This window comes from Melanaphis sacchari, unplaced genomic scaffold (genome assembly GCF_002803265.2).
Source record: "Melanaphis sacchari strain LSU unplaced genomic scaffold, SCAv2.0 Contig44_pilon_pilon, whole genome shotgun sequence".
Classification (NCBI taxonomy): domain Eukaryota; kingdom Metazoa; phylum Arthropoda; class Insecta; order Hemiptera; family Aphididae; genus Melanaphis; species Melanaphis sacchari.
The window spans coordinates 1,589,462-1,614,886 of NW_020271295.1; the positions used below are offsets into that span (position 1 = coordinate 1,589,462).

At 25.2% G+C, this 25,425-nt stretch overlaps 5 protein-coding genes across 7 annotated transcripts; 3 read left to right on the forward strand and 2 right to left on the reverse strand.

The window, feature by feature from the left end:
* The first annotated feature begins 2,840 nt into the window (after nt 1-2,840).
* Nucleotides 2,841-7,451, forward strand: LOC112597947 (delta-aminolevulinic acid dehydratase). 2 transcript variants are annotated; one of them, XM_025344205.1, is made up of 9 exons: nt 2,841-3,179; nt 3,282-3,406; nt 3,475-3,622; nt 3,687-3,785; nt 4,485-4,602; nt 5,030-5,262; nt 6,798-6,914; nt 6,973-7,072; nt 7,132-7,451. In XM_025344205.1, the coding sequence occupies exons 2-9, from the start codon at nt 3,291-3,293 to the stop codon at nt 7,200-7,202; spliced, it is 1,002 nt and encodes a 333-aa protein (XP_025199990.1). In that variant the 5' UTR covers nt 2,841-3,179; nt 3,282-3,290; the 3' UTR covers nt 7,203-7,451. The 2 variants fall into 2 exon arrangements, with proteins under 2 accessions (XP_025199990.1, XP_025199991.1); XM_025344206.1 differs by lacking the exon at nt 3,282-3,406 and having other exon boundaries at nt 2,842-3,179.
* Nucleotides 7,452-9,338: 1,887 nt separating this feature from the next.
* LOC112597959 (N-alpha-acetyltransferase 60) lies at nt 9,339-12,612 on the reverse strand. Its single transcript, XM_025344225.1, has 6 exons — nt 12,452-12,612; nt 12,275-12,377; nt 11,454-11,618; nt 11,147-11,373; nt 10,972-11,076; nt 9,339-9,785 (listed from the first exon to the last, which is right to left on the reverse strand). Exons 1-6 carry the CDS (start codon nt 12,466-12,468, stop codon nt 9,632-9,634), a joined length of 771 nt encoding a protein of 256 aa, XP_025200010.1. The 5' UTR covers nt 12,469-12,612; the 3' UTR covers nt 9,339-9,631.
* A 1,895-nt stretch (nt 12,613-14,507) lies between these two features.
* On the forward strand, nt 14,508-17,382 carry LOC112597956 (deoxycytidylate deaminase). 2 transcript variants are annotated; one of them, XM_025344222.1, is made up of 5 exons: nt 14,508-14,853; nt 14,935-15,125; nt 16,133-16,275; nt 16,338-16,561; nt 16,636-17,382. In XM_025344222.1, exons 3-5 carry the CDS (start codon nt 16,160-16,162, stop codon nt 16,950-16,952), a joined length of 657 nt encoding a protein of 218 aa, XP_025200007.1. In that variant the 5' UTR covers nt 14,508-14,853; nt 14,935-15,125; nt 16,133-16,159; the 3' UTR covers nt 16,953-17,382. The 2 variants fall into 2 exon arrangements, with proteins under 2 accessions (XP_025200007.1, XP_025200006.1); XM_025344221.1 differs by lacking the exons at nt 14,508-14,853; nt 14,935-15,125 and adding an exon at nt 15,430-15,543.
* Nucleotides 17,383-19,357: 1,975 nt separating this feature from the next.
* On the reverse strand, nt 19,358-20,087 carry LOC112598020. The gene is made up of 3 exons (XM_025344324.1): nt 19,972-20,087; nt 19,729-19,896; nt 19,358-19,397 (listed from the first exon to the last, which is right to left on the reverse strand). The coding sequence occupies exons 1-3, from the start codon at nt 20,038-20,040 to the stop codon at nt 19,383-19,385; spliced, it is 252 nt and encodes an 83-aa protein (XP_025200109.1). The 5' UTR covers nt 20,041-20,087; the 3' UTR covers nt 19,358-19,382.
* A 443-nt stretch (nt 20,088-20,530) lies between these two features.
* On the forward strand, nt 20,531-23,871 carry LOC112597936 (ATP synthase subunit b, mitochondrial). The gene is made up of 5 exons (XM_025344189.1): nt 20,531-20,657; nt 20,716-20,979; nt 23,039-23,202; nt 23,290-23,478; nt 23,541-23,871. Exons 1-5 carry the CDS (start codon nt 20,630-20,632, stop codon nt 23,715-23,717), a joined length of 822 nt encoding a protein of 273 aa, XP_025199974.1. The 5' UTR covers nt 20,531-20,629; the 3' UTR covers nt 23,718-23,871.
* The last annotated feature ends 1,554 nt before the right edge of the window (nt 23,872-25,425 follow it).

Genomic DNA, 25,425 nt, shown 5'->3' on the forward strand with positions numbered 1-25,425 from the left:
ATTAACGAACCAATTATTAAATTTTCCCATTAATTCTAAATTTTCTTTAGTAAAAAATATTAAAATACGTTCATCTGATGAGCCGCTATCGTACTGCATGAATTGCCTTCCGTCTTTAGTTAAAGTATACCTTTCAGGTATTTGTAAGTTAAAAAGTGACTGAAGATTCGGCGGTGCACAATCATTACGTTGGCGTACTCTTCTTAACGTGTGTTTTAAATTAGATAATTCGGGTAATGCACCTAATATCACTGGATTTAATTGCGATGAAGCGATTATTTGTCGAGGGTTATCTTGTGACGACAGTGCTTAGGATTTCATTCTCTCGAATTCTTTTTTTACTTCTAATTTGCATACATCTGGAACGTGGTTATGCTCTGAAAGCTCTTTTTAATTTTATTATCATTTTTAGTTGTTAATCGATCTTTACATTGCATATCTATACATTTTCAATACTTCGATTCCTTGTATATTTTTTCCTTTCTATAAGTATAACTATTATACACAAGTAAAAGTTTATTTTTATTAGATTTAATAAATTCCATAACTCAAAAATCAAATTTAAAAAATACAGGTTCAAATAGAATATAAGAAATAAAATAATAAGCACAACACTAAGTCAACGATTGTCACGATGTCGAACGTCGTACAAAACTATGTAATATCCATATAGTATAGGCATTTGATGTACAACACTATTCACGATAAAAGCGATCACGGATATTACCTTGAGTCATAATAGTAATAATAGACTAATAAAGATTATATTTTTCCCTATTCTCTGTTTAATATTTTCTATAAAAACAAGAGTTTTTCCCTAAACATTCGATATATTATTTTTCGCTTTTTTGGCCGGTTATCCGTCTTGGATAAACGAATACCACGCATGTCAATTATAGTTATCTACATATTCAGCCTTTGTCTTTTCGTTATTGTATTTATCGTCCTTCTCCTCGTCGACATTTTTGTCGTTGTCATCTTCGCTGTCGTCAATGCTTTCGAAGCAAAATGAGTACCTATTATGAATCGCCACACATTTTTACGTACCTTATAAATTTCGCACGAAGCACATCAGACGTGCCTGTTTTAGCCACGTTCCTACACGCTGAAGAAGATGAAATCGAAATAATCATTGTTATGATAGATCTCCTCCAGTCTTCCAGTGTCCCGCCTTATGCCTTTACAGCGTTGATGGAAAAGTCGACGGTATCGCGTCTTTACCCATGGTGGCGGTTGTGACAGTGTAGTAGACCGATCGCTGAGGTATCTGTACCTATTTTGTACTGGCTATGACGGCGACGTCCGCTCACGCCACGACCACTCACGGAACGGGAACTAGCGGGGCTTACATTAAAAATCCCTGCAGATCATCGTTTATTTTAACACGACAACAATATATCTATAACAACAAAGTATCAAATAATACTTACATGTTATTAACAAGAGAAAGGGAGACCAGCCTACTCTTCTAAATTTGCCTAGTTGGCTACAATACCTAAAGTCTTAACTAAGCATTCCGTTCTTGAGCTTGAGTTTGTATCGTCCTTTTATCGCCACTTCCTTCTTTTCCAACACATTCTTGATGAATTTCTCTACAATGTCCCACGCTGCTCTGGACTAGACCATGGTATCCATCACCGTCGCCGGTATCAGCTTCCGCTCAAACGCCACTGCAAGGTCTCTTCTGTGCGTTCATCATTTATCGCACATTCACACTGGAAAAAGGTGTGTCCACCTAGTCAGACGTGTGTTGACAATAGAAGCACAACGCATCATTTATCTTCTTGAAACGGTGTAATAGTATGTATTAAAACACTCATGACCGGTTAAGAATTGAGTTAGATGGTACCCGACTTTGCCATGCTATTCCTTCTTGCCCATCTCTCCACGTTAGATATTACTCCGAACGTCCACCGACCATTATTCATCGCTGTCTATTATGTCTGTCATTGCTGATATATCGTGTCCTCGCTTCTTGCTTTGTCCTGTCTGCCGGCATCCCGTTATCTTTTGTTAAACCGGTTTGCCCCGTGCGCGCGCCTATTATGACGATAGCATTCATTCGTATGTATAATATGTATAATGTATATGTACAATATACTCTCATATTATATTTAATTGAGGTGTGTATACTTTAAAAATTTGTAACAATACAATCATTTTTTAATTTTTTGTAGAAAAAATTATACATTTTATTCGTTAAATAGAAGCGTTTTTGAATGAAAATATTATAGTTTCATAAAATGTTTCGTTACAAGAAATGTTACATTTTAAAAGTTCCAGTGGCTGCAGTAGGCAGTATACCTAAAGAGTATTAGTCTCCAATACTTGTTTAATAAGGCGATTTTAATGGATCACGCCTAGTACCAATATTTTTTTTTAATTTTATTGATATTTTCAAGTAGGTACAAAGTAATATAACTTATAATAAAATTTTTCAAAACTTATAATATGATGTAATTTGTGATTAATTGTCTATTTTGGTTTCAGGACTTTGAAAATCGTAGGGAACTATCAACTAATTATGAAACTCTTATGTTATGCAAATATTTATTAAAAGTTAATATGAATTAAGAATATTAAATTATTAACTATCATAATTTATAATTAAATTTGAACTGAAGAATTAATATATTTGAATACCGGTAATTTTTGTTATTAGGTTGGTATCTTATAGCATCACAGTTGAAACTTGTTTAGTGAGATTTTTAATTTTCTAAATTGGCAGTTGTGAATTTAAAAAGCCCTATTTTTTTTTTATTATTCTTATCATATCATTTTGTTAGATTATGGTAGGGGCACAGAATAGATAGTAGATAATACATTACATTGATAATACAAAATTAGTAAAAGTACTAAGTACAAGTAACTATAAGAAGTTAAATTATTAATTACCGTGACGTAAGAATTAAGCGACTTACGTGTTGGGAGTTACGACATTACGACAAACCATGACAAAAATAATAGCGCTATAACTATTTATATTCTCTAATTACTATAACTTATACTTACCAGATAACTATAAGTATTAATAATGAATTAATAATTTCTAATAAGACACCTAAAATAACGAGTAAATCGTAAATTAATAGTCTTTTATCACTCGAACGGTGCAGTGACATTTTGTTTAAATTGCATATAGTTTTTAATATTAAACTAATATCGTCATTCATCTCTAGGTACTTTAATAATTATTTTTTAAATAATTACAGGATTAGATTAGTTTTATAGTTCTTCAAATTCTAATATTTTTGCTCTTGACTCGTGTAATTTTGTTATAGTTTTATAAAATGAGTTATACCAATAAAGTTATTCATAGTGGTTATTTTAATGACACTCTAAGACAATGGCAATGCCAAAACACTCAAATTACTCCTTTAAATTTAATGTATCCTATTTTCATTTTGTAAGTTCCTTCACCACAGATTTTAATTAATTATGGTTTTGGAATAATTAAAAATATATACTTATTAGAGATGAAAAGGATGTAAGGGAAGAAATTAAATCAATGCCAGGTATCTATCGACAAGGATTAAACCATGTCAAAGCCATGTTGGATCCAGTTATTGAGTCAGGCCTTAAATCTATATTAATTTTTGGTGTGATCAATAAGCTACCAAAAGTAATTTATTAAATTTAACTAGTTTTATGAAAAAACTATTTATAATTTTTCTTTTAATCAAAAGGATCAATATGGAACACATGCTGATTCTATTGAAAATCCAGTTATTCAAGCTTTACCATTATTGAAAGAATGGTACCCAAATCTTGTGATAGCTTGTGATGTAAGTAAATATATAACTGCCATTTAATAGTATAGAAAATAATGGTTTCAGTAATACTAGTAAAAATAAGATTTTTTTTAAAGTTTTAACATGAGCTTACATTCTGTAGCTCTCACATCTCCACATCATTAATAAATGTTTTTAAATTTATAGTAACATGTGAACATTTAAAAAATATTAGATAAATACATATGTTATTAAAATTATAAAGAAAATTTAAATCACTGAGAGTTTATCAAAAAAAAAAATAACAATAAACAAATATTTCTGATTCTAGGTATTCAGATTTCTATAAGTGTTTACTAGGTTATATTCAATACACTATTATGAGTATACATTAATACCGCTTAATAGGTAATGTCTTTATCTAATAATAAACATTTTGGAACCTTTTTTTTTGTTTTAAAATGATTGATATATCTAATTTATTTTAAGCTTAAATATAATGTATATTTATATACACAAAAAAAATGATTACTTTAATGTAAAACACTAACGGTTTTATTATTATTAAAAATCTCTCACGTTAAATTGATCAATCTATATGCTTAATGAGAGATATATGTACCTAATTTTTTTACTGTGCAGACAAAAAGTAATATATTTAACATGTACTTAACTAAAACCTTTTAAGTTATTGTACTTGATATAATAATTAAAAATATTATTTTGACTGTTATTAATATATTATAATTTTAGGTATGTTTATGTCCTTACTCGTCTGATGGACATTGTGGAATAATTGAAAACAGGCAAATAGACAATGTGAAAAGCATAAAAAGGATGGGAGAAATAGCATTAGCATATGCTCTTGCTGGTAACCATAATAAATTGATTTTTATATATTTTTATAAGATTTGATCAGTAACTCATAACTTATTTAATCTACAAGAGTCTAACATTTTTTCTAAATATTCTTGTTTTACTTAATAGTATTACATTGTAATAAGTCTTATTTAAAATTATTATTTAAATAAATAGAAAAAAAATATTTATTAACTTAAATTAAAGGTCTGGTTTTAGTATATTCTTGAAAAATGTTGAACAATTTTCTTCAATTATTTTAAATTAGTTAATTTTTGTCTACATAGCTATTTGATTGTCTAAGATAACTGATTATTCAGTATCATAATTCGTGAAATATTACTTGTAACAATTAGTATTGTAATAAAAAATTTTATTTAATTGATTTTTTTTTTTTTTTGTGAAAGAAAGATTGTATAACCATTATATGTAATTTCTAGGTGCAGATATCGTGGCTCCATCTTGTATGATGGATGGGCATGTAACAGCTATTAAACAGAGTTTAATGAAAAATAATTTATTGAGTCGAGTTAGTGTTTTATCATACTCTGCAAAATTTTGTTCTGTATTCTATGGACCATTTAGAAATGCTGCAAATTGTGCGCCAAGTTTTAGTAATCGCTCTTCATATCAAATTCCTGTAGGAAGTTCAAGCATTGCAGAAAGAGTCGTGGTAAGTAATATAACTAAATAGGCTGTATATAGGAAAGATTTTCTGGGGACCTAAACCCCAAAATATAATTTTTTATATACACTTGAAGACTATGTAATAGTAATATGATTGTGTGCAAGTGTGCAACTGTATTTTAGATAACAATGACTCAAAACTTCAACTTAATATTATACCTTTGTAATAAATATAATTGAGTTAAACAGATTCTTAAATTATTAAGAAAGTTTTTTCATTGAATGAAAATTATACATTTTTTATTTATTTTTGCATGATAAATGGGATAAACCTTTTTATAAAATACAATAATCTGAATAATAATAATAATATTTAGTATTACAGTAATGGTAATTAACATAATATTTTATAACTAATTAATGAATATAAATACAATTATTAAATAAGATTAATTTAATAAAATGGAATAAATAATAATAAAAAAATAATTTACAATTTAATTTAAAGCTAAATATGCATTACTTTAAAAATACTATGTAATAAGAAAAAAAGTCTATGTAATCCACAATTTGTTTTTCTAATGTTAATAATCTAGGGAAGAAAGTAACAGAACCATAATTATATTTATATAAAAAAAATATGGAACTAGTTTATTTTCTTCAATGATTTGTTATAATATTAAATCCTATCATAGAAAGCACTTCTGTAAAATAAATTTGACCGTTTAACAAGTCATAAATAAACACTATATTAGCAACCTTTCTCCTTACATCACTAGATATAACCCTAATACCCTGATTTGCATGCTATATGAGTTTTTATAATAAGTGGTATATTTAATTTGTAACTTGAAAACTTCAAAAATTTAAGTTGTACATTTTCAATAATATTAATGGAAGAGTTATAACTAGGCAACCATATTGTTAACCCAAACTCAAGATATGATGAATGTGAAAAGAAAAGAATTTTTAAGACAATAATATTTTGAAAATTACTTGTATTTTGATTAATAAAACCTAACAATTTAAGATTTTTTTTTACTACAAGTATTTATGTCAGATGTGAAAGACAAATTGTTGTCAAAAATAATTCCTAAGTCTCTAACTGAAGTAATTCGAGTGACAGAACTGTTTAGTGATTTCTATTATATAATCATGGTTAATATTTAATATCATTATAGGTATGTAAAAATATTGTAATATTAGATTTATTTATATTCAATGGTAAACCATTTTGTCAACTCTATATTATACATTTATCCAACTTTGCTTATACAATTAAGTTATTAACTGAAGAATTAATTGTGAAAAATATTTTTGCTAAATTATAAAACATTTAAAATGTATTAAATACTGTTAATTCTTTAACTTTTGGTGTTAGCCAATTATTAAAATTTAAGTAATACATTTATGAATAGTAAAATCAAATAGCAGCTTAATAATATTTTATTTTACACAAATGTTTGAAAATCATTTATGAAATAAATAATTTGTTTATTTCAAATCTTAATTATACTATTTTATCATTATTAATAATGTACTAAGCAAAATATTTTGAAAATTACTTTTATATAATTTTAGGATAGAGATATTTCTGAATCTTGTGATATGACTATGGTTAAACCCGGTATGATGTACTTAGACGTTGTAAGAAAAGTTAAGGATAAACATCCAAATATACCAATATTTATTTATCAGGTAAATCCTATTTTTTTTTCATTCTATGAAAGATTGTATTAATGTTTATTTATTTAAGGTGTCTGGAGAATATGCAATGTTGTATCATGCTGTACAAGCTGGTGTAGTACAGTTAAAAGAGGGTTTAATTGAAATTTTAAGAAGTATGCGAAGAGCAGGTAAAATATTTGATTAATAAATAACTTATTTCTTACTCTAATTATTTTTTATGCTTTAGGTGGTGATGTGATTGTGACTTACTATACTCCTGAAATCTTAAAATGGCTAAAAGATGTATCAATATTATAAATAATATTATGTATTTTGGTATGGACCCTGGTATATTTACTTTAGTATTATAGTTTTTTTTTGTTTGTTTGAGTAGGTATATGTTAAAAAGTTAGGGTGGCTGTCTATTTGGCAGACGTTTTATTTTTATTTGTCATGCATAATTTAGATAATGGTGGAGTATTTTCCTGGACTAAACTTTTCAAATTTATTTATCATGTGACTGTTATACGGCTGTAAAAAATACTTACATGAGCTCATATTTAGACTTAATTGTAAAATTATAATATTTAGTATATATATATGGATCATTAAAAATTATTTTTTTCTAGTACTTCCATATATGGTTTATTTATTTTTTCTTATAGTTTCACCAATCAGAAGTCTAAGACTAACCAATAAATTTTAATACTTACTACCGTCTTAGTCTATATAGCCCTTATTTTTTGTAGTTAATTTTATTTGGATAAATATATTTTTTGATAATTTGATGATTGAAAATAAAAAAATTGGTACTTTACAAATTATTTTATAATATCGCATATGTTATACTTGTTATCAAAAAAAAAAAAAGATAATGTACTTTATATTAAAATATTAAAACATTATATTTACAATATTAAAACTTTGCTCATTTTAATTTTATTTTTGATTGGTATTTAAAATAAAAACTTTAAATAGTCCAGTGTATTATTTTATTTTAATTAGTTAATTATTAATTTTACATGAGTAATGATTTCTTATACCAAATACATATTAAGTATTGTAAAATGGGTTAAAATAAATTATAATTTACCATAAACTTCAAAAATAGTCGTTATGTAAAACTATTTTCAATTAATCAATATTTATAAGGAATTTTTGTTAATTAAATTAATATTTTATATTAAGGATAAAAATGTATAGGTACTTATTTGGTGAATTGTAATTTAACTCTAATATAAATGAAATTTGGAGGTGCATCGTAATAATCACGGAAAATATATAAAGAACAAAAATAACGTATAGCAGTAATATCAATATATTGGTAAAATCAGTAATCACTAAATTGATTTTTGGAAAAGATCATTTACTGATTTTACTAGCCTCATATAACATGAGTATCTATAACAGTTGTACTAGTAAAACTAAATCAACTTAATAGTCATAAATCTTAACTATTTATTTTTATGACTCTATCACTAATTTCCTAATTTTATGATATTATAAATGTATAAGAGAGGTAAATGTCAATAAAATTGATGTTAAAGATTTGTTTTAGATTTATTTGATGTACATATTTAGTACATAGTTTCTATAGTTAATAAATTCCAAGAAATATATAATATTAACACTTAAATATTTTTATATCATTAACCACTATATTATATTAATTATAAACATATTATAATGTTTAATGAATTTTAAATTCATTCAAAACAGTTTAAATAATACAAAGAATTTTAAATAAGTCAGATGAATACAATATAAAAATAATTAACGAGAAAACAATAAACTAAGTGTCTAAAAAATAAATAGATCTTTATAAATGTTCGAATATTCTAACAAAACAGAATTTATTTACTTTAGAGTTTAAAGATTAAACTATAAAGTAAAATAATAACAAAAAAATAATTAAATAAACAATACATGAATCTATTTAAAGCAATAACTAAAAATAAATATATAATAATTAATAGTCAATAAAAATCAAAGTTCATTTTAAACATATTCATTTTTGAAAACTAAAAAAATATAACAACAGAAAAAAAATGATTGTCGGTAAACATAGAACTAATAAAAAGGTACATTTGTATTGTATCTTAGGCATCATTTTAGATGAAGTGACTAGAAATTTTTAAAAGGAACACATTCTTTTTTAAGAGTTGTAAAAATAATTAATAAAAAATCACTTAACAAATTTGTTGTAACTTATAACATAAAAAAGAAGATAAATAATACCTACCATTTAAAAATGTTTAAAATATAAAATGAAGAATAATTAATTTTTAATACAATTTTGAAAGCAGTTGTTATATAATAATTTTGACACAAGTACTATAGTAAAAAAATTCAATAAAAAATATTTTAAATTTGTAGGCACACATATTTTTCTTATAATAATTATTATTATTATTACTTTATTACTAAAAAATTATTAACTGCAAAAGCTCTGAAATTATTCAGTAAATGTAAATAAATAAATGTATTAGCTCTAAAACATTGTGTTCCGTTCTTTGTCCGATAGTTGATTAATGAACTTAAAAAAAATATTTTATTTGTATAAGATATTTACTTTGTTGAATACACACAACTTAGTGTAAACAATTCTTATAACTACAACAGTATTTAATAAATAAGAAGACAAACGGTGTTGTTATGATAGAGTTACCTTAAAAATTAAATGTATACTTTATATATCAATTGAACGGCAGATGAAATTTGAAATGTTCGTATTAAATTAATATATCTCAGCTACAATCAATCATAATAGTACTAGTATTCTGTGAAGCAATTCGCCTAATTCTTGGCCAAAAACGTCTGGCGGCTTTTCGAGCTTTGCTAATTGTCCATCTGACAACACCCAATTCACAAACTGTAGTATAAATGTACCTCAATACATCAGTAATCATATAAATTAAGGAAAATATTTTAATACGCTAAAATATGTTAACTATTAAGTAAGAAACTACAAGCTATTAGTTAATATATATATTATATATAAGTAGAAAGAAAACACATTTTAAGTTCCTAACCATAAATAATATTTTGTCTCTGTCTAATAAACATACAAGATAGAACAGCAATTTGTGTTCAGTAGAACCAATTATGTGTTAGCTTTAATATTAGAGTTAATTGTCATATCATCGATTCAATAATAGTAAGAACTGTTGTATCTTTGATTCAGAGTTGCCTTTTTTTAATATAGATATGGTAAAAACCTCGAATTTCAATAATTCAATTCAATATTAAAGATAACACAAAATATGTTCTATTGGACGTTAATTTAATATGTTGTATGTTTGTAAGTCGGGAATCACATATGTGAGTGTAGGATCCTTTTAAATAAAAATTAAATAGTCAAGAAAGACAAAAAAGTGGGCTCTCTCTAGGTAGGCGACTGTAAATAAAAAATAAAAATGCCAATCTCCTATGCAAAATATAGCAGTAAACTATTGTACTCTAATAAAATCATAATAAAAGAATAAAAAAAAAATTATTCACACGAATTTGAGATTTTTAGGTTGTAGTCTATAAGAAAAACCTAAATGATTTTATACTAAATTGTCAAGTTTTTTCTATTAAAAAAGAAAATTTTTTACTATAAAGTAATTTATAAAATTTATGATTAATAGATGTAAAAGTTTTAACTTTAAACATAAAAAAAATTATAATTTTGTCATAAATAAATTTTAATGCAGTAGAAATTAATAGAAAATATGCATCTCTCCTCTCAACACACACACATTATTAGTATTTAAAAAAAATTTCAGATAATAAATAATTTATTTTAAAACAGTTTGAATTGTTAATTTTTAATGTAATTAGTATTTATAGAAAACTTACTAAGTTAAATATTGCTTTTCATTTAGTGATGTGGTTTTAGTTTCAATATGTAAATAACATATATTTGAATTAAACAGGTAGATTAAAAAAAAAAAAAAAATGGTTTTATCAGCCACTATTGATACAGATCAGATATCTCCTAAATAAGATTTTATGTATACCTAATAAAATATATTTTATTAGAACTACATACATACATACACATTGTATAATATTTATTATTAAGTTTTATTTAAAAGGATATAAGATCATCCATTGTTGGTGTCCTCCATTTATATACAGCACATATGCAAACCCATCTTTGTTAATTCCATTAATCATATAATAATAAGGATGGAATGAATGTAACCTATATTATACATGGTATGTTAAATAAACAAATGGGTGAAATTATGCTAAAGAAATTTATTTATTTTTACCTGAAACTCTTCCTCTCATAAAAGGAAATTGCAGAAGAATTGCTGGAAAGTACATGTAAAAAAATTGCTTTACAGTTTTGAGATTCTACAGAAGTCAAATGTGATACAAGATTATCTAACAACAATGATGCTATGCCATTACGTCTATATGCTTTAATAACACCTAAACTCAAGATATAACCAACTTGCGTAAATTTTCCCGCAGATGGTGAAACTACTTCTCTTTCCTATAGTACATATACATACATAAATTAATAAGTTAATAATGTATTAAATAAAGTTAAAAAATATTTAATAATAATTTTACCTTGGGAGTTAATTTTATATATAGTTTGATTTCAGCTACTATGATGCCAACAATAGCAGATTTATGAATAGCAGCTAAAGAATAAAACTTCGGATTTGATGTTATGTCTTCATACCATGATCTAGGGTATTCCACAGGGAAACAATCTACACACAAAGCGTTTACCTGCAATAATATTAGTATTTTAATAGATATATAATTAACATTCAATATGTTAATTATAGTGTTACTAATTTATAAAAATATTCATAAAAGTAATTTAAATAATTTTACTTTTGTATTTCATAGGTATAAAATATATATTTTTTTTAATTATTTATATTATCAATATTCAATACCCATAATAACCCTAATGCTCAACGAAAATTATCTAAACAAAAAAAAAATAAGAATACTGAATACACAAATAAAAAAGACTTTCAAGAATAAATTGAATACATAATACCTGCAAATTAATTTTCATTATAAATGAGTAAACTAAAAATCATATCATGAAAATCAGAAATATTATTACATTATAAATAAACTAAAATAATAAATAAATATATTATATAATATATACATTTATCTATAAATTTTTGTTTCACAAAAAAAAAAAACTTAATTTATGATTTTCAATCTAAATATTTTGAATGATTTTAGTATTTTACAATTCTTTAAACAAAACATTTAGAAAACAATAAAAAACAAATACTTATTATAATTCAATAAACATTAACCTAAGCAGAAATTAAAAACACACTATAGAATTTGTTCAGATTAATCAGTTTGTACTTTGTATATTGCCGTTTAATATATTATGTAGGTAAATAGTAAATTACTTCGTTGATATCTTGAGGGCACAAAAATCTTAACTGTAAATTTGAAAGGTCATATAAACCTACAGGTTTGATTTGTTGCAATGATGAAGTTTTCTCCAGATACCTAAAAAAAGAAGAAAAAACTTATTCAATAACATTTACTTTTTCTTCAATCAAAAAAATAAAGTGTTCCATTACCAATTAAACGTATCCATTCAGAAGACAGGATCCATTCCGTGGAGAGAACAAATTTAAATAAAACACTACCTCACTCAACTTGAATGTACGATTTTGTAACTAACATATTTTATTACATATTTAAAAAAAAAAATTCAAAAAATGAATAATATTTCCAAAAATATTACGTTTGCAAGTAAATTATTATTGTTTACTATCTTGATATCAATTTATTATCTATGGTTATCACAGGATTTCAATTTTAACATGGTCCTCAAAATGTTTTTAATTTTTATGTACCTATTCATAACTATAAACTATTAACTATTCCAGTTCGTGAGTTAAACTATCTTCTAAGTTTTAAAATCACGTTTTAGTAATTTACTTATTAATATATTATGTATTAATCTCAGTACAAATAGTATGATGATATATTATTTAGTTATAACAAAATTAAGTGATAATACCAACTTGGCTTGTTTTTTAAATACTTAGATCTAAATTGGTAGTGAAACATGATGCATAGAGAATAATATTATTTATTAATGTAAATTTAATAGTATGTTTAGTTTTACCTATGCTCTATGGTTATATATATTATTATACTATATATAATTACGCTGTAATAGTATAAATAGTATAATACAATAATACAACATACAGTACTACACTGTTGTTAAGTGTTTACTACAATTAAATTCAGCAGGAAGTTAACATAAATAATACTACCTATTATCTACATTCTACATAATAATAATCAGTACCCTAGATAAGTAGGGTTACAAAAAGATACCTAATTATTCAATTAATGAAATGTTGATAGATACTTAGTTATGATATTATGAAACTTATAAAGCTGTACATTTAGGTAAAAAATAGTAGATCCCTGATCCAGGCCTTGATTTTTTTATCTACCTATACATTTTACTAGATTCACAATGTTTTATTTTGACAATAATTTAGCATTATCCCGACTACAGATAAAACAGCAAATAGGAGACGATTGAACGATTCGGATTCCCATCACCTTCCAAATATATTTTAATTTTCACTATGAAAATTCATATATACCTGTTTATTGTATACTTTGTGCAGGCCATCAAGCGTCTTATAAAAAAAAACTTTATGTCATAGTATAGGTCGTAGGAACTATTAATTATACTAAGTATAGTGCGTAAAACTAGGATAAACACTTGCTAACTTGCTTGTCAACCGCCTCAATTATTTTCTTTAATAATTATCATTTATCACATTCTTGATGAAATTCTGATTTTGGAGATTTTAAGTAAATTTAGATGTGTTACATGACTACACCTGTATTTATTGTCTCTGTCTTATAAGCGCCATAATGCCCATAACATAAAAAATTTACACTCAATAGTTCACATTTAACTTCATACAGTAGTTTCATAGTTTCAACGATAGAAATGATAGGTTTATTCTAAAAATTAAAAACTTTAAAATTTGACTACATTTATAAATTTTAGAAGGTAGACTCGTTGAAATATTCGTTTGTAATGTTTGCATCATACAATAAGTACCTACCTAGGTATTTATTTAGTTTACTAAATTTGGACTTTTTTCATGATTGACTGCAACTAAAATGATAAAAATGAAATACTATACAAAATAAATTATACAAATGATATTAAAGACACTAAACTTGGAAAATTATTGAGACATTGAATCGAATACCCAATTTCTAAATTATATTTATAAAATTTTCTATTTGTATACCCAACTAAAAATTGAATAGGTACAACTGAAGAATACAAAACACCTACTTAAAATATGCAATGGATAACAACGATTTCATATGATGGCTTGTGGCTTACTTGCTCACCATGAAACTATATGTGTAGGTTTGTAATTCTATAAAACATGTTCTATTACTGCATGATATTATTAGATAGTTAACTAATAATGGTCATTTAAGGTGAAGGTAAAGTTATACGTAGGTATATAGGTAATCGTGCTACTCATAATATTATAATATACCAGATATACCTACATAGTAGTTCATGGTAAAACTAATTAAAAATAAAACAGACAATCTATTAATTTATTTTATGATATTGTCAATTGACATAATATAATTTATACAGCCCAACTACAGCCGTAGGCTGATAGAAATTTTCAAAGAGGACATTTGAATTTTAAATGTATCGACGCGTATAAACTATAGGCCTAAAACGGAGCTTCAAGATGTTATATTTGTGAAATGCAGTGTGAATTTTACATTTACGATATATCAGTGAAATGTAGGTAGGTACCTGACCTGTATGGCTGTATGTATCGGACATTCGAGCTAGAACCTTGATACAAACAGAACTACCACAAGTCACAGATTCTGTGTGAATACCTACGCACCGATACATCATATCGAATTTTACTGGTTAAAAATCTTAAATCAAGACTATTATGTAAGTTTTTTTTTTTTTTTTTATTTATTAATATAATTGTGTCAATACACCAAGTATTTTTACAATGTTACTATTTTACAGATTTTTAAAATTTATAATAAAAATATTATAATATTATATAATGTATAATAATTTGGTCAGCTATGAGTCTTGATCAGAATCTAAGGTTGAGGTTTCTTCATTGGGATCTAGTAGGATGTCCTGAGGTAGCCGAGGTTTGAGTCTTAGATTTGTGGATTTCTTGCCGATATTGTAGTGGCAAGCTCCGTCTCGTAAGTTAATTGTAATAATAATAATTAATTAACTATAAAATATATCGTATAAACACTATAAACTTAAATCTAAAAATAACGCAATTAGTTATTACACAAAATAAAGTAATTACTTGTTACTTGATTATAAAATATACGATAAATAAATAAATTGATAATAACAAATCATTGCTTGGTCATGATAACATTATGTGAAATTGTGAAGCCGTTTGTCTACCGTTTTTTTTTTTGGGCACCACAACGGGCACAACATTAATCATTATTATATTTATTAGATGACAGTAAATGACGGATTCATGTTTTTTTATTTTATAAATCAATACATCTAATAAAGTTTTAAATAATTATACAATTATAAATTAATAATAATCAATATAATCTGCTCTGCAATATCTACACTACAGTCTTTAAGCAACAGGTAACAAAAATGTTAAATGTAAACATTTTTTTTTTATCATTTAAATAATTTTATTTTGATGAAACAATAAGTATGTAAATCTCTTGTACCTGGTATAAGTATTCTTATATTTTTGTACAATAAACACATAATTAAATACAATTAATCTCAATTAAATTTAAAGTATTTATTGGACACCATTAGACTTTTTAAGATTATAATTTATGATGTTATTATGAATTTAAATAATATTTAATTTAATAAAAACTAACAATAATACTGCTGTAGTCCAGTAAGTAGTTTGACTACTTATCTACGTTAACAATTGAAAAATTAAAAAAAAAACTAAGAATTATATATTAAATATTAATACAAAACTTTTTTATTTCTTTAATTAGTATAATTTTAATTTCTAAATTATTGTTTTTTCTTAAAATATAATTTATTATGTTATGAAAATTGTATTATGCTAAAAAATGATTATTTACTATATCAACTGGTCTTAATGTTCTAACTCTTATTTTTTTATACTGTATTTGTATGATTTATTCATAATATGTTCTTATGTTTTTAAAACTAAAAAAACTAATAAAATAATATAATGTTATAGATATCAAAATAGTTTATTATACATAATATGGAACATCAAATTAATGTCAATGAATCTGAAGCTGAAATTTGCTCAATTAATAAAACTAGACAATATGATAATGTTATAGTCAATAATACTGAATCAGAGAAATTTTCAAATGAGTAAGATTTTAAATTACTAGATAAATTTAATAATCTAATATTATACATTTATATTTATGTAGAAAGCGAAAAGATTATTTAAGCTGGGATGACTTTTTTATGGCAACAGCATTTCTGATTGCTAAACGTAGTAAAGATCCTGTAACACAAGTGGGTGCTTGTATTGTTACCCCGGACAAAAAAATTGTTGGTACAGGATATAATGGAATGCCCATTGGATGTAATGATGACGATTTTCCATGGTGTAAAAATAATCCTTCAGAGTTAGACAACAAATATTTCTATGGCAAGTAGTAATGCTTATTATTATTTCATATTGTGCTAATAAAATAATAAATTTGATTCTTATTTTGTTTTCAGTATGCCATGCTGAAATGAATGCAGTGTTAAATAAAAATTCTATGGATGTACGTAATTGTACCATGTATGTGGCACTTTTTCCATGTAATGAATGTGCAAAAATAATAATTCAAGCTGGTATCAAAGAAATAGTGTATTTGTCTGATAAGTATAGCTCCAAGCCAACAATGATTGCTGCTAAAAGAATGTTTAAAGCGTCAGGTGTTTCAACTAGACAACATATTCCATCAAAACAGCATCTTGTACTTGATTTTTCAGAAATTAATTCAAATATGACACAAATGCCTAATACTCCAGAAAAATCAAATTATAAATAATTTTTTTTAAAGTATAACTATATTTGACTTAATTATAAATTTGATATTATGGCTTTGTGTGGCATGGTGATTGGCCTCAGTCACTAACATGTTCTTAGGTTAAGCATCGTTCAGTGTCGCTAGCCTTTGGATGCTAGATGAATGATAATCCGAATTTTTAGTTATAAATCCTTGCCACCTATATATGTGTTCTAAAAAAAATACCCTCCTTCACTGTAAAAAAACCAACTACAGGCTAATAACCATGGCTTTGAAACCTAAAAATCTAAAAAAAAATAACCAATAATACTTAATATTTAAAATTACCTGTGATGATAATTATTCTCAATGATTGATAATTACAAGACTATTTCTTTTTAAATATTTTGTATTATATATATGTACTTATAACTAGTTGCAACATATTAAAACGACTGTTTTTCATTTTAAATGTCGTTTTAAATTTATTTTAATATATTTATTTACATCCAAAATCCTAACAAAAAATTTTATAATAATTTTAAATGTATCAGTTGCATTATCATTTTTCAATATATAATGAACATCTACAATTCAAAGTTGGTCCTAAACCATATTTATACTATATTTTAAAAGTTTGGGTTAGTATTTGATATATCTCATTAGTTAGAATTAAAATACAATTATTTTTTTTAATTGTTATTATAAAATATATAATCTGTGCCTAGGGCCTAGGGCACAATAAGAATATGTGCTACACGAAAAATAGGGAAAAAATCATTCAGCAATAGCATTACCATTTATTCATACATAAATATCTAACTATATATATATATATATATTTTATTTATTTCTTCGTTAGTTATTATCATTAATCATTAAAATTTCTACGCCAATTTCTTTTCAGATATCGTGGGGGGATTTCAGAAATAGTATAAACGATTAAACCAAGTATCAGGTGGTTGAGAGGTAGAGAAATATGTTAAAAATTGTTTATAAGTTTATGCTTTGAGTGAAAAGCGAAATTGGAAATAAAAAGTGGGCATCGGAAATTGAATGTTGAATTTTGTTGAAGTTGGATTTTTCAACATAATCCTAGAATTGAAGTCCACATCAGGTTAATTAAGGATTTGAAAATAAGTAATTTGGTATTAGGTTTACTATATTTATTTAATATTAATGTTTTAAGCAACCAGAGATGTGCATTGTCAAATTTTTTATTTTCTTTGTTTGATGCTATTTAAACGTTAACGCTAGATACTTATTAAATGAGGGAATGGGATAAAGGTATTTATAAAGGTGACTTAAAGTCAGGAAGCAAGGCTAAAAATGAAAATTTTGTTTGGTTTACTTAAACATAGGGAAAGGTGATTTTGAATATTTAGAGGAGCAGTAATTGGGCCTTCATGTATTGATATTTGATATAATTGCCTTATTGTCTATAAACTTAGGTACAGTTGTGTTTGGAGAGGTAAGTTGATTAATGGCATATATATATATATATATTATCGGACCATTCTGTTGGACTTCTGCATTAATATTTTTGCAATGCTTAAACATGAAGAATCCAACTTGATTTAAAAATAATGATCAGTGAGGTATATGATTTTTTTTTTTTGAATTAAACAATCTGTATAAAGTAAATATAATAAGCTTAAATGATAATAACAATATAAATAGACATTGAAGACTTGAGTTGGAGAAGCCCGAAGCCACCCACTAGTGACACTGCTTAGGGCATTATACTATACAATATATATTTGTATGGGTTTAGTGGAAAAAGGGTCACTGGTATGTAATTTAATCAGGAAATAATGTTGATGGAAAAAAAGATTTTATTTTTACAGTAGCTTCACTCTCAAGACTTTGATTGTTATGACATGTCAAGGAACACGCAAAACAATATTTTTTTATTTATAAGAGAAAAAGATGGTATCAACTAATATATGGAACTGACAATGTTGTAGAGTGAGAAACATGTAAACCAAATTGCATATTAAGTAGTATATCATAGACAAGTATAGTATATTATTGAAGCTAATGCATGTAAGGATTTCAAATGTTTTAGCATAAAAGAGAAAATAAAACAAAGAAATATTTTCAAATTATATATTAAATAAAAATATAAATGTACTATAGATGTATCATAATTTAATTTAAAATATTTATATTGGTGATTTTTTAGACAATATTTTTAATCTTTGTGTGATACATAATAAAGTATAATTGCAAAACGATAATAAATGATATATTAAAAAAAATTTTAAATAGAAAAATATATTTTAATAAACTAAAATAAATTATAACAAGATGAATGCATAGACCTAATAATAGTTATTAGGTCTATGGATGAATGTTATAAGTTATATACATAAGTAATTATTATACACAGTAATAAAAACATAATTTAATAGACTATTGAATAAATACATATTTTTTGGGTAGAAATATAAACTTCAATATTTTGAATAATTAACTCACTTGCCACTGAAAAAATATAAATAAATTACATGTAAAATTTAAAATAGAAAATAATTCAATTAACTTCCTAACAGTGTGACTTGATAATTATTATTATAGTCCTATTTAGCTCAGGTTCAAGAATTAAACTTAACTAATCTAAAAAAACCAAGCGGGATTATATTTAAAGAATTATTTTAAGAAATAGGGTAATATAAAATTTATAATAATTATAACAGATATGTATCAGTTTATTTAAGTTACAAAATATAAAACTATTATTTTAATTATTTTAGTTGTTCAAATTAGATTTTATAAATTTTGATTATCTAAATATGATAGAAAAATTATATTATACCTTTAATCCAGTACTTGTTCCCATATTGGCATTTTTGCTAATTTCTTCATCACGTTTTTGTTGTTCTCGTTGCATACGTTTGACGCGATCTGGATTTTTAATTCCTCGACTTTCTTGTTCTTTTAAACGTTTTTCAGCAGCAGCAGCTTGTTGTTCTCGGACAATCGCCTAAAAACATTTTTACATATTATTATGTTTATAAAATCAAAATAAATATCAAAATAAATATTAAAATCACTTTACCACATCTATTCTAGTTGATTCATTAGAACTGCCACAGCAACACAATAATTTGTAAATATTCCAACCCATGATTAAGCAAAAAATTTTAATTTAATTTATTTTATTTTTCATTAGTAATGATTTTACTTAAATGAATATAAATATATTATAACTTAAATAATCCATTACTTAGACAATATCAATTTAATATAGAATAATATACAATAAATATAACAAATATTTTCTCATGACTTTTTTTAATTTAGGAAATAGGATTATGGCTTTAACAGCTATTTTTCTCTTATACCTAGGACCTAGGTCATTAGCTACAGTTGTAATTACAATATTTACATTATTATTTCTTATCATTGTCATGTTCATATTCGAAAACAGATAGTGTAATTTTTTCATTACACGGATGTTATCATGATACAATATGAACTAGTCACATTGGCAACATTTGTGATAACCTCAAAATTCTTATCTATTCCGATGCTGGCTTAAATTTTAAACAGCTGTTTTTTCATCGTATCGTTGTTGACCTTACCAATATTTCCTATATCATTTCACCCGTACGGCCGTACATCATTTAGTATTTACATCCTCCATCATTATTTTCTACGAGATTGAAATTTTCAATTATTAGTTCAAGACACAGACGAAGAATTAATTACTAATCATGTTATCCAGATTAGCTCTTCGTTCAGGTAAATGTTTTCTACATTACATACCTTAATAGTTTTGCTTAAAATGTGGTTTTTACAGAACTATTCCGAGTAACACCACTGTGTACTAGTGTCGTTCGCACCACACAAACCAAACCGGCGGTCGCTACCACTAATGAATCAATCATTGTACCAGGGTTCCCAAAACCCAATGGCCAGCCTCAACCAAATCCATTTGACGGACCCGAACGTGATCTTGTAAATTTTCCCAGGATGGTGAGGTTAGAAGAACCTGCTAAAACTAGGTATTTGTTCGTACCTGAAGAGTGGTTTGAAGTATTTTATAAAAAAACTGGAGTTACTGGTAAGGATATTCAATGTTTCCCCATTAGATGATTTACGTTTTTTTCTTATATTATTTTTCTGGTAGACTTTCAGACTAATTAAAAAAATATTTTAAAACACATATTATCTGAAACTGAGTTTTCTGTAGAATGGTTATAACATGTTTTTACTTTGAGACCCACAGTTTTTATTTACTTACTTGTCACGCTTCTTATGACTACTTATTTTAATTTCAAATCTTTACTGGATAATATGCTATAAGTAAAATTTATAAAATAAATTCTTTTATTTATTAAGATGTTACAACAATATATGGTTTACCTAGTGAATCTATATTGTTAGCTTAAATATTAAAATATATTAACCTATTACTAAAGTTAATACTAAAAATATCATCTGTGTTTGCTAGTTAATGTTTTATAAAATGTTAATGTTTAAGCGATTTAAGATAATTTTTGAATTTTAATATTTTATATATTTACTAAATGTATAATTCATTTAAAAATTAAAATATCAAAAAAAAAAAAAAAAAATAATAATGATCTTTAATTTTTGATAATTGGGGTCAAGTAAATATTTATTCTAAATTGAATTAAAGCTAACATTATGAAGTTGGTTCTGCTCAATGCAAATTAGCCATGTTAGACAAAAACAGTAGGTTGACATCCTCTAGGTATTATAGAGAAGAAAATCAATGTTTGTATGTGTCTATGTAAAAACTGTTCTTTTAAAGTAATATGCTAGAAAAACATAATAGTTGATAAACAAAAATAGTAGCTTAAAAATATAATAAAAAATAGTCATGATAACCATTTGGCTGTACAGTAGGCATTTAGTGATTTTTTTTTTTTACTACAAAACTTGTGAAAAACATTTCTATGTTCTGTAATAATTCCAATATAGCTGAAGGTATTTTAAAATAATATTTAATAATTATATATTGCATTATTGTCCCATACTAATTTTTCATAATCATAAACGTGTTCATAGCATTTGACTGAATATAAATATATAAGCAGATGGATAATTATAAATCTAAACTTAATAATGATAATAATATAAGTTTTTAAATGAATATAACCCTTAACTACATGCACTGGTATACTCTATATACCAGGGGTGGCCAACATGAATAGGTTTGCGAGCCACATAGATAAATACAATGATGCTAAAAGCCAAAATGTTTATATAATTTGATAATTTTTTATAAGCTAATGCCTAAAAACTAAAATTCATAATAATATTTAGTAAATTTTGATATTGTAAATAAAATGCAAGCCGCATCTGACAATGACAAGAGCCACAAGTTGGCCACCTATGCTATATATCAATATTTTTATTTATTTTGTTCTATTTTGGTTTATAATTGTTTTCAGTTATTTACCTAATCTAACCTTTTCTTGTACAATATTTGATACACATTAATCCATTTCAATCGTCATTTGATGTTTGTATTAGTATAAACATGCTCTGTATTAAATTATTTTTGTATCAGTGAATGAAATGAGCTAAAAATAGGGTGATAGAAATACAATGTTCTTAATGTCAGCATTTTTCATATAAGGAGCACGTATAGCTATTATTATATATATTATGTAAGATGTTTAATAAGTCAGGGTAGTGAGTAAGTTTAATTTAAGTTAGTAACAATTATTTGACAGTAAGATATTATTTTTATTTTTATCAATTATAGCATAGTAATAACAAAATTTTTTTCTTTTACAAGCAAATAAAGTTAATATATTATATAATACAACATTGATTTCTATGTAAATCAAATTTGTGTAGAAAATACTTCTAGTGTGTAATTATTAAAAAAAAAATTGCGCATGCAATTAAAGATTAAAATAAATTATTAGAGAAGGGTAAGGTATAATAAGTATTCCATAATAAAACAATCATACTAATCAAAGTTATTATTTATTAATTTATTATATTTAATAACTTATTATTTAACTAAACATTTTAAATTGTTTTATAACTATTTATTTTTTAATGCTTGTTATGTAATAATTTTTAATTATTATTACATTCTTAAAATTATATTATGTTTTGATTAAAATAAAATTTTTTTCTAGGTCCATATGTTTTTGCTGCTGGTATCACAACTTATTTATTAAGTAAAGAAATTTGGGTAGTTGAACATGAGTTCCCTTATGTATTGGCTACTATTGGTTTGTTTTATGTCGGATGGAAAAAATTTGGATCTTCTTTAGCTAGTTTCCTCGATAAAGAAATTGATGTATGTATTTAATGAAATTATTTTTTTTTAAATTGTTGAAAGTGATTAATTAAATAATATAGTATTCTATTATAATATTTTATTTAGGAATACGAAACATCTTGTAATGCTAGTCGTAAAAGTGAAGTTGATGGCTTAAAAAAATGCATTGAACACCAAAACCAAGAAGTATGGAGAACTGAAGCTCAAAAACATGTAATTCAAGCAAAACGCGAGAACGTTGCTATTCAGTTAGAAGCTATTTACCGAGAACGAGCTCTACAAGCTTACAACCAAGTACTATCTTTAATAGTATATAAGTATTTTTCCAGTATCTTTAATGTTTTATTTATTTATAGGTAAAAAGGCGTTTGGATTATCAATTGGATTTGGCTAACTTGACGCGTTCTGTACAACAAAGACACATGGTTAATTGGATCATTGAAAATGTTCTTAAGTCTTTAACACATGAACAAGAAAAGCAAAGTTTTAAAAAATGCATGGTTGATTTACAAGCATTAGCTGCAAAAGCATAAATGTAATTTTAGTTTGAGCCATTTTTTAGAATATTGTTTAATGGTATATAAACATAATTGCTTTCTTTAATGTACCCCTTTTACAGTAGATTTCATGCTATTTATATGAGATAAGAATAAATTATTATTATGTATATGGTATTATTACTATTCTACAATATACTCAAATTAATTATGTTTTATTTACTTTAATTTTTCACTCAATACAAAACAATGTTGTTTCTGTTATTTAAAAAAAAATAAATTAAATTTTACCATTATAGAATTAATTTGTTCATGATATTTTTACATATTTTTATACATAATTCATGTTTACAATCCTCAATTAAATGAATTATTTTACTCAGTAAGTTAAAAAAAAATAATAATATTTTTTTATCAAACAGTGGTAATAAAATGTAAAAAAATTGATAACATAAATCAGGGTAGTCCTAGGTGTATGGCTGTAAGACTTACGAAACGTTTTTTTTTTGGATGCTCCTTAAAAGACATATATTTATTCTATTCATGTTAAAATTCATTGTCAGCAGAAACCAATTTTTGTTGGGTCGTGGTCATACAACACCTGGTTGTCTATCCTACCAAGTCAACTATCTGTAAGTCCACCTTGTATAATAATGTCCCTGCATAATAGTCGACTACAGATAATTTTTTTGACATAAACAGAGTATAATACATATATTTGATATTCAAATGGAATTATGTTATTTACGAGCAGGCTGTTTTCTTTAATTAAAAACAAATTTCTCTTAAAAAGTTTTAGAAACTATATTTGCAAAAAAAAATTCCCATCATAACATAAAATTTTCTCTTGAAATTTTGTCATTATTTTAAAGCACATTTTTGTGATTCAGCTTTTTATTTTATGAATTATAAAGTTTAAATTAAAAACTGTAGCAACAATTTGTTATTAAAATTGCACATAGAATTAACTACCACAGGGTTATTAATTGATATTAAAAATTAGTTTCTGAAAATCAATGTTAATCGTCACATTAATTATTAAATATCAAGTTCTAAATAAATTTAAGTAATATAATCATAATATCTATGAACTGACACTAATTTATACATATTCTATAATGTGATAACTTGTGTATTATATTATAATGTGGTTGTTACAAAATAAAATAAGAATAAAAATATTTTTATTTATTTTAAGATTAACTTGCTTTCCATCTGATATAAAGAATCGGGTATCAAAATAAATTAATCAAAATCCATACAGTGTAAATTCACACTCAAACGAACAAACTGTCCCCACATATACCTTATTAACGTCCCCCTACCAACTGCTCTAAAATCCGATATCTGGGTCTGTACCTAGATTTCCGACTAACCTGGGCAACCCACACTCACTTCAAGCACCTTACCCTAAACCAGGGGTCGGCAACCCGCGGCCCGCGGGCCGCATGCTGCGCGTAAAGCAATTTTTAATGGCCCGCACAAAGGTGGTTAATTTTTGTGTTTTATTTTTGTTCAATAACATTTTTCATATAATTTTCAATATTATATAATTCTTTTTCCTTTATAAATAAAATCTAATCTAATCATTTCATAATAGCAATACAATTATAAGTATTATATCATAATATGTAATTTTTTTTTTTAATGTGGCCCTTGATGAACAATTGAAAAAAAAAATGGCCCGTGTGGTTTAAAAGGTTGCCGACCCCTGCCCTAAACAATCAATCGCGTCAATTACACT

What these genes read in the sequence shown, in the direction of transcription:
- LOC112597947 (XM_025344205.1), top strand. Translation starts at nt 3,291, where the DNA reads ATGAGTTATACCAATAAAGTTATTCATAGTGGTTATTTTAATGACACT. An exon ending in ATCTTGTGATAGCTTGTGAT is followed by an intron (nt 3,786 to 4,484) that starts GTAAGTAAATAT and finishes TTATAATTTTAG; the next exon opens with GTATGTTTATGTCCTTACTC. An exon ending in AAGAAGTATGCGAAGAGCAG is followed by an intron (nt 7,073 to 7,131) that starts GTAAAATATTTG and finishes TTTATGCTTTAG; the next exon opens with GTGGTGATGTGATTGTGACT.
- LOC112597959 (XM_025344225.1), bottom strand. An exon ending in GCCCTCAAGATATCAACGAA is followed by an intron (nt 11,619 to 12,274) that starts GTAATTTACTAT and finishes ATATTATTGCAG; the next exon opens with GTAAACGCTTTGTGTGTAGA. An exon ending in CACCAACAATGGATGATCTT is followed by an intron (nt 9,786 to 10,971) that starts ATATCCTTTTAA and finishes TTATATGATTAC; the next exon opens with TGATGTATTGAGGTACATTT.
- LOC112597956 (XM_025344222.1), top strand. Translation starts at nt 16,160, where the DNA reads ATGGAACATCAAATTAATGTCAATGAATCTGAAGCTGAAATTTGCTCA. An exon ending in TCAGAGAAATTTTCAAATGA is followed by an intron (nt 16,276 to 16,337) that starts GTAAGATTTTAA and finishes ATATTTATGTAG; the next exon opens with AAAGCGAAAAGATTATTTAA. An exon ending in AGACAACAAATATTTCTATG is followed by an intron (nt 16,562 to 16,635) that starts GCAAGTAGTAAT and finishes TTTTGTTTTCAG; the next exon opens with TATGCCATGCTGAAATGAAT.
- LOC112598020 (XM_025344324.1), bottom strand. Translation starts at nt 20,040, where the DNA reads ATGGGTTGGAATATTTACAAATTATTGTGTTGCTGTGGCAGTTCTAAT. An exon ending in AATCAACTAGAATAGATGTG is followed by an intron (nt 19,897 to 19,971) that starts GTAAAGTGATTT and finishes AAATGTTTTTAG; the next exon opens with GCGATTGTCCGAGAACAACA.
- LOC112597936 (XM_025344189.1), top strand. Translation starts at nt 20,630, where the DNA reads ATGTTATCCAGATTAGCTCTTCGTTCAG. An exon ending in CAGATTAGCTCTTCGTTCAG is followed by an intron (nt 20,658 to 20,715) that starts GTAAATGTTTTC and finishes TGGTTTTTACAG; the next exon opens with AACTATTCCGAGTAACACCA. An exon ending in TAAAAAAACTGGAGTTACTG is followed by an intron (nt 20,980 to 23,038) that starts GTAAGGATATTC and finishes ATTTTTTTCTAG; the next exon opens with GTCCATATGTTTTTGCTGCT.